Source organism: Ostrinia nubilalis, chromosome 11 (genome assembly GCF_963855985.1).
Source record: "Ostrinia nubilalis chromosome 11, ilOstNubi1.1, whole genome shotgun sequence".
Lineage (NCBI taxonomy): Eukaryota > Metazoa > Arthropoda > Insecta > Lepidoptera > Crambidae > Ostrinia > Ostrinia nubilalis.
Genome location: NC_087098.1, coordinates 9,331,433 through 9,340,392, shown reverse-complemented (window position 1 = coordinate 9,340,392; position 8,960 = coordinate 9,331,433). Strand labels below are relative to the sequence as shown.

Below are 8,960 nucleotides of genomic sequence, written 5' to 3'. Positions count from 1 at the left end.
GTTACTAGGATTTAATAATTGTCAGACAAACGCAGGTAATTTCAAGTCCTTACTTGTAAAAGGTTTACAGTCAAAGGTTTTACTTTTTTTAGTTTCAGGAAAATAACACATAATAACCAAAACTCCCGCGTATTTCGCACAGCGTCAAATTTAAGTACAAAAATCCTGGGCTCAAAACAAAGAAGCTTTAACTATGTTGATCCTTTGTGTCGACATAAAAACGGTAAAATTAATTTATTTATTGTTACATTATTCTCTCGCAAATCATGATTTCTTTGAACTGCGTTTTTATTTATTTTGTGCTCTAAGTGTCCGCCCACTATTGTGTCTGGCAATGACACAGTGAAAAGAAGCAAACATGAATAAAAATCACATGAACTTTTATTTTTTCATTCTTAATTCAAACTTGAAAGTATAATATTATTCCTCGTGGGTATCAAAAACAAAATAAACCATTGTGAACAATCAATGCGGTATAGACATTGGTGGTTTTTGTTTTAGGATAATACCAAACGCAAATAATTTAGGCGTCGTCATAATTTAGCTTTTGTAACTTTTTTTTATTGCGTTTCAGGATCATGTATCTAGGACGTTGATGTATGGCAAGCAGAATTACTTACTATGCTGAGTCCCTACTTTAACTGAAAACAAATACCTTCTTTACTTAGCTCCCCTGTACAAGACTTAAAATCAACGTGACTGTACCCTTGATTGTTCCTAAAAATAACCCCACTGTTTCGCCAACATCCTGTATACTATTTTAATGAAAGTGCTGTCTTGTGATCGGGGGGCGTAGTGGTTAATTTATACTCGTTATCAGTTACTGAGGCAGAGGGCGCTGTCGGAAGCGGCTAATGTACCTGTTGCGCTGAGTGATGGCTCGACGTCTTGCCACTCCCAGCTCAACCTTTGCCGATCATTCCCCGATTTATATCAGCCATTGGCAATAATACCCGCTAAACGGCCGAACAACCGATTTTCTCCAAATTGTTCCTTGTATTCCAATCATAATTTATAAACGCTTATGTGAACAATAGATACCAGAGGAACAAGCTAAGGCCGCATTTTTACTTTGAGAAAAGCCTCGCCAAATGAAGTGGATATTCCCCCACAAACGGACTTCAAAGAGCAACGCCACTTTCACTTATTATCTATATTTTGGTATTTTCCCTCTATGGATTGGGAAAGGTCCGGATCTCAAGAGACCTAATAAACAAATAAATAGGTATGCGGTACGATAACGTTACTTTTATTACTTGCTACCTACTTATTTTGCGTGTGGACACTGGACAGTATACAGTTCTGATCAGTCTCATCAATCGGACAGTTCATTGAATTATGTTTAAAATTCATTGGTATTTTAATCGTTAAATACCAATGCTATCATTCGTAAAGTAATTATGAAAACAACATCAATCCGTTTTTGTGCACGACGGACGGCCTCCGAAACATAATAGTTGTAAAATAGTTTTCGTTTTGTTTCAATTTTGTATCGTTTTTTATTTTCGTTTATATAGTTAAATAGTAAATAGTTTTAATTTTGATAATTTCGTAATACAGTCCACTTTCTCTTAGTTGGTTCTCAGTTAGTAATGTGTAAAGTCTCTAATTAATTAATTAATTAATAGATGTATGTGATATTGGAGATGTATAAATTATAGTTTATTTTAGAAAACAGTCAAATTATAGTTTATTTTAGAAAACAGTTAAAATGTATAGTTTATTTTAGAAAACAGTTAAAAATGTATAGTTTAATAGCCCTTTGTTTATGTATGATACTTAAATTGGTGATTTCACCTAGTAATAGTTGACAGATCGTGTTTATAATATGTAAATTAGAAAGATAATTATGTGTAGATCTTTATAGTTATTTACTTTTAATTGATGATAGTCTTAATTAGCCATAAAGGCAATTAATGTAAAATAGTGTGGCCAAATGAGCCCTATTTTGTGTACAAATGCTTAATTAGTAATTAACCCCGTACCTGTGTACCTTTATTTACCTATCGAATAGTAAGAAGTAATTTGTCTGAAAATAAATAACATAGATTCCAAAGAATAGTGGAAGAGCTAATTAGAATCCGATAAGAATTAGGTCAAGGTCATAGTTAAAAAATAGGTCACCGAATAGATAAAAAACAGGCTCTCTATACGGTATTGCCGCCCAGGGGGGGTCTAAATTAGAAAGAGAGGGCAATAGATTTGCTGTTTCATTAGAGCGAGAGGCAGCTAGGTTTTCTCACTCTAATGAAAGTAAATAAATATCGGGGTGCCATCCGGACCCAGTCAGTTCCGCGTTTTCTCCTCAACAAGCTACAACACCAAGCTCTCGCCACTGCTCCGAGGAACCAGTCACAGTCTCAACCACAACCGAGTTATTATTTCTGCGCTCCCCGCCCCCTTCGTCTCGCTCTCCCGCTCGCGCTGCACCCCGCATCGCGCCGTGTCGGCGTACGGTATCAAGGGTCCGCACAGGGTTGCAACCCCATACCGTCCGGCACATTGGTCCATTCGGAGCCGGATTGGACACTTCGGCAGCAAAAGCGAGTGGGAAATTTCATCGGCTTCATAACCGGAAGCAAGGGGAGCGTAGCAAAATGCCGGTGACTCGGAGTAGAGGCAGACCCGCGGAGCCGATCGAGGCACAGGAGCGCCCTGAGGAGAGCGCTCCCGCGACCGCGTCACAGTCAGTGGCGGCCCCGAGGCCGTCAGCGCCGGAACCGGTGCGGCATATCGAGCCGCCCGGCTCCCCATCGGAGGCGCCACCACCACCGCCACCACCGTCGTCGCAACAGCAGCACGACGACGCAGCAAGAGCGTCGTCGACGAAATCCGACCGTGCGCGAAGGATCGCGCGCGCCAAACAGAAGATAGCCAGACTCAAGCTGGAGCTGGAAGAGGCCAGGCTTGCCGTCCTGGAGGAGGACAGCCAGGACGGCGAGTCGGTCGCATCGGGTGAATCGCTGGGCCAGGCGCGAGTGGCCGAGTGGCTGAATACAGTGCCGCCGCCACCGCCCGCCGCGCCGCTCAGTGCACCGCAACAGTCTACAGGCGTAGCACCGCCGCCCGGCGTGCCACATGCACCGCCGCCCGGCGTGTCACACGCACCACCGCCGCCACCCGGCGCGCCACACGCGCTGCCGACCGGCGTATCGATCGCACAGCAGCTCGCCGCGCCGCTATCGGGCGTGGCGCCGCCGCACAGCGTACAGTTGAAGCAATCGTCGTCATCGAAGCCGCCGCCAGCAGCAACGGGGTATCATCGGTCCGAGGGACAATTCGACCTTAACGAGCTGGCGGCCGCCATCGCGCAGGCCGCGCGCCCACATGGGGCCACGCCGCGATTCATCGGAGAACTGATGCCCTTCGGGGGCTCGCATCTCGACTGGCTCGCCTTCAGAGCGGGCTATCAAGAAACAGAGAGATACTTCACAGAAATCGAGAATACAGCCCGCCTGCGACGGGCTTTGAAAGGAAAAGCCAAGGAAGCGGTTAGCAGTTTACTCATAGTAAACACTAGCCCGGCGGAAATAATCGGCGAACTCGAGACAAGATTCGGCAGACCGGAGACGATTGCGCTCGCCGAGATCGAACGACTTCGCAACGTACAGAAGCCTACAGATGCGCCACGGGACATAATACAGTTCGCGAGTCGAATAAAAAACAGCGTCGCTACACTCCGCGCACTCCAGCAGCCGCAGTACATGTACAATCCGGAAGTGGTCAAGCAAGTGACAGAGAAGCTGACGCCGTCGCTGCGGTACCGGTGGTTCGACTTCAGCCGGGACCAGCCGCCAGAGGAGCCGGACCTCGTGCGCCTTCACCGCTTCGTGACCAGGGAGGCGGAGGCGTGCGGGAAGTACGCAGACCCCGAGCTCGTCGGCGGCGCCGAGGAGCAGCAGCAGCGCGCGGCGCCACGCAACCGGCCGCAGCGCGCCTACAACAGTCGGAGTGACAGCGAAAAGTGCGACAACAGAAGCGAAAAGTGTCCAGTGTGCAGTTTACCGAACCATAGCGCCGACAAGTGTAGAAAATTTGTGCGTGCGAACAACAGTGAACGATGGAGCATAGCGAAAGCGGATCGACTATGTTTCCGTTGCCTGAACCCCAGGAGAGGGGGGCATAAGTGTGAAGACCGTCAGTGTGGAGAGGACGGCTGTGAGAGGACCCACCACCCATTACTGCACTTCAAGAAACCCGAAGTGCCAGCCAACCGGAGTGAAACAGTGACAGCAGCAAACTCATCTGGAAAGTCAACCGTAAGTTTCCTCAAAATTCTACCAGTGACAGTGGTGGGCCCCAAGGCCAATATAGACACATTCGCACTATTAGACGACGGCTCTACAGTCACACTCGTAGACGAAGACCTGGCTAAGCGCGCGGGCGCTACAGGACCCATAGACCCATTGAGCATAGAAGCTATAGCGGGGGCCCGCGTCACGCGTACCGACTCGCGACGAGTGAAACTTGTGCTACGAGGACAGGATGAAGAGCACTCCCTGCGAGGCCGCACTATCAAGAACTTACGACTGGCGGCCCAGCACATTGACCGAGACTTGTCAAAATATCAACACCTTCAAGATATCGAAACGCGAGTGCGGTATGCGGAGGCGCGGCCCACTATCCTGATCGGGCAGGACAATTGGGAACTCCTACTGGCCAACGAGGTACGACGTGGCGCCGCAACAGAACCGGTGGCGTCCCGCACACCCCTGGGGTGGGTGCTCCACGGCTCAAGCAGCCGGAGCCTGGGGCACACAGTCCACCACGTATACAGGCTCAATGAAGAGAGCGACAACAGAATAGAAGAAATGATCAAGAAGCATTTCGCAATCGAATCGTTGGGCGTGACGCCCAAGAAAACGCGCGCCGACCCCGAAGAGCGGGCGCTTCGCATCCTGGAGAGTGAAACCATCAAGCTGCCGACAGCGGGCTACGAAACGGGCCTACTTTGGGCCACCGACCACCCCGAGCTGCCCAACAATTACGACCAGGCCTTGACGCGCCTACACAGCACAGAGCGCAAGCTGGACAAGCAGCCGGAGCTCAGGGCGGCGTACGAGCGGCAGATGACACAGCTGATAGAAAAAGGATACGCAGAGGAAGCCGCCACCGCACCATCGACCACCGGGCGCATCTGGTACCTGCCTCACTTCCCGGTGCTCCATCCAGCCAAGCCCGGGAAGGTGAGGCCAGTCTTCGACGCCGCCGCTCGCACGAAGGGTACGTGCCTGAACGACCACCTGCTGTCGGGTCCGGACCTCCTGCAGTCGCTGCCGGGGGTGCTGATGCGCTTTCGCCAGCACGCCGTCGCCGTCGCCGCGGACATACAAGAAATGTTCCTGCGAATACAAGTGCACGAGAAAGATAGAGATGCGCTGCGCTTCTTGTGGCGCTCACACCGGCGGGAGGGACCGCCCACAGAGTACCGGATGAAGTCGGTCATCTTCGGAGCAGCCTGCTCACCGTGCACGGCGTTGTTTGTCAAGAATCACAACGCCGAGCGTCATCGGGCCGACCATCCGGACGCAGCCGAAGCCATCGTGCGTCATCACTACATGGATGATTATCTCCAGAGTTTTGAAACAGTTGAAGAAGCAGTTAGAGTGAGCACCGACGTGCGCACAGTGCACGCGGATGCCAATTTTCATTTGGCCAAGTGGGCCTCGAATCGCTCCGAAGTACTAGAAGTCCATCGGGCGGAAGCTGCCGCCACTCGGGACGTCACACTTGAAGACATCGAAGAGAAGGTCCTGGGCCTCACCTGGAGGCCGACCTGCGACACCTTGGGATTTAATCTGAACTTCGCCCGGGTGCCTGACGTCGACAGCGGGCAAAATCCGACGAAGAGGGAGGCTCTGCGGACAGTGATGTCACTGTTCGACCCGCTGGGCCTCGCCTCCCCCATCACCATCGTAGCGAAACAGCTGCTACAAAAGGCGTGGCGCGTAGGCGTCGATTGGGACGTCCGCCTGCCGCCGCCGCTGTCGACGGGCTGGAGTGAGTGGGTGCGGCAGCTGGCCGCGCTCCGAGACGTCAACCTGCCAAGATGTCACCCTGGCTACAGCCGGGCGACCCGACGCGAGCTGCACACCTTCGTGGACGCCAGCGAGAAGGCCTACGCCGCTGCTGTCTACTGGCGCACTGAAGACGAAGACGGTAGAGTGCACGTGACGCTTGCCGCCGCCAGGGCGCGCGTGGCGCCCCTCAAGCTGACGTCCATCCCAAGGCTCGAGCTGCAGGCCGCCGTGCTGGGCTGCCGCCTGGCCCGCACCGCCGCCGACGAATACCAGCTGAAGGCAGACAGAAGAGTCTTTTGGAGCGACTCGAAAACCGTACTCGCGTGGCTGAGGGCGGGACCCCGCTCTTTCAAGCCTTTCGTCGCACACAGAGTGGCAGAAATAGAGGAAGACACACAGGCGAAGGAGTGGCGGTGGGTGCCGACCCAACAGAATGTGGCTGACGACGCCACCAGAGGAGCGCCGGTCAACTTTACGCAGCATCATCGGTGGTTCACGGGACCGAAGTTCCTGTATGAGCCTGCTGACAGCTGGCCGGCCGAGAAAATAGAACAGGCGGCCCCAACCGGAGAAGAGAGGACCCACTCCGTCGCATCAAGCATCGTCGAGCCCAGAGTCTCCGATGCATTACCGTCACCACACAGGTTCTCGTCGTGGCTGCGCCTGATACGCGCCACGGCGAGAGTCCTCCAGGCGATACACCGCTTCCGTGCCCCGCTGCGCCGGGCGCGCCCGCAGAGCGCCAACGTCAACAGTTACAAGCGGACAACTCGAAACACCGAAGCCGACCCGACGTGGCGCCGTGTCGCCAAGCCGACCGCGCCGCCCACGCCGCGCCGAGCCGTCCTTACAGAAGACGTCATACCGCCGTTGGCCGCCGAGCACATCGTGTGGGCGGAGGAGCTGTGGGTGCGCGCCGTGCAGCAGGAAGCGTTCGGCGCCGAATTAGAAGCTTTAAAGAAGACAGAAGCAGTGTCCAATGACAGCCGGCTGCGCTCACTCGCGCTGGCCTTCGATCCGTGCGAGCCGGTGATTAAGCTGAAATCGAGAATCACGGCCGCAGAAAACATCACAGAAGAACAGAAGCATCCGATTGTGCTGGATGGAAACCACCAGTACACCAAACTCTACGTGGCATGGACGCACCAGAAATTACACCATGGCGGCGTGGAGACAGTCCTGAACGAAATCCGACAACGCTTCTGGGTGATCCGAGCTCGTCCCATCGTGCGCAGCGTGATCAAAAGTTGTCAGCAGTGCAGAATTCGGCGTGCGGTGGCCGCAGTACCACCGACAGGCGACCACCCGACGGGACGCCTCGCTCACCATCAGCGGCCCTTCACCTACACCGGCCTCGATTATTTCGGGCCGCTCTCAGTCACCGTGGGCCGACAACACCAGAAGCGGTATGTGGCGCTGTTCACATGCCTCACCACCCGGGCCGTGCACCTGGAGGTCGCGGCCTCACTCTCCACCGACTCCGCCGTCCTCGCGCTGCGCCGCATGATGGCGCGCCGAGGGCAACCATCAGAGATCTGGTCGGACAACGGCACCAACCTGCGTGGTGCCGACGTCGAGCTCCAGCGGGCCGCCCTCCAGGCGAGCCGGCAGGAGGCCGCCAACCACCTCATCAGATGGCGCTACATACCGCCGAGCGCACCGTTCATGGGCGGGGCGTGGGAACGCCTCGTCCGGTCCGTCAAGGACGCCCTCAGCACCGTCCTGCGCGAGCGTCACCCCCACGAAGAGACGCTCGCCACTCTGCTTTGCGAGGCAGAATACACAGTCAACAGCAGACCACTGACCCACGTGTCGGTGGACCCCGACGACGCCGAAGCCTTGACCCCCAACCACTTCCTACTCGGGGGGTCGGGCCGCATCCAACAGCCGGGGACGTTCACCGAAGCAGACGTCGCCAGCCGCCACCACTGGAGGCGAGCTCAGCGGCTAGCCGACGAGTTCTGGGACCGCTGGGTCCGAGAGTACCTGCCGGAGCTCCAACACCGGCGGGAGCCGCACGGGAGCGGAGCACCGCTCAACATCGGCGACCTCGTGCTCATCGCCGACTCCAACCTGCCACGCAACGTGTGGCCCCGGGGGCGCGTCGTCCAAGTCTACCCTGGGCGCGATGGCATCGTGCGCGCCGCCGACGTCGCCACCCGCACCGGAGTCCTGCGCCGCCCCACCAAGAAGCTCGTCGTGCTGCCCACATCGACCGTCGTGACACCGAGTGAGGTGTAGCGCCGAGTCAACCAGCGCTACACGGCGGGAGAATGTGCACGACGGACGGCCTCCGAAACATAATAGTTGTAAAATAGTTTTCGTTTTGTTTCAATTTTGTATCGTTTTTTATTTTCGTTTATATAGTTAAATAGTAAATAGTTTTAATTTTGATAATTTCGTAATACAGTCCACTTTCTCTTAGTTGGTTCTCAGTTAGTAATGTGTAAAGTCTCTAATTAATTAATTAATTAATAGATGTATGTGATATTGGAGATGTATAAATTATAGTTTATTTTAGAAAACAGTCAAATTATAGTTTATTTTAGAAAACAGTTAAAATGTATAGTTTATTTTAGAAAACAGTTAAAAATGTATAGTTTAATAGCCCTTTGTTTATGTATGATACTTAAATTGGTGATTTCACCTAGTAATAGTTGACAGATCGTGTTTATAATATGTAAATTAGAAAGATAATTATGTGTAGATCTTTATAGTTATTTACTTTTAATTGATGATAGTCTTAATTAGCCATAAAGGCAATTAATGTAAAATAGTGTGGCCAAATGAGCCCTATTTTGTGTACAAATGCTTAATTAGTAATTAACCCCGTACCTGTGTACCTTTATTTACCTATCGAATAGTAAGAAGTAATTTGTCTGAAAATAAATAACATAGATTCCAAAGAATAGTGGAAGAGCTAATTAGAATCCGATAAGA

At 52.6% G+C, this 8,960-nt stretch overlaps 1 protein-coding gene across 1 annotated transcript; it reads left to right on the top strand.

The window, feature by feature from the left end:
• The first annotated feature begins 2,597 nt into the window (after window positions 1-2,597).
• Window positions 2,598-8,261, top strand: LOC135075989 (uncharacterized). Its single transcript, XM_063970436.1, has one exon. It carries the CDS (start codon window positions 2,598-2,600, stop codon window positions 8,259-8,261), a length of 5,664 nt encoding a protein of 1,887 aa, XP_063826506.1.
• The last annotated feature ends 699 nt before the right edge of the window (window positions 8,262-8,960 follow it).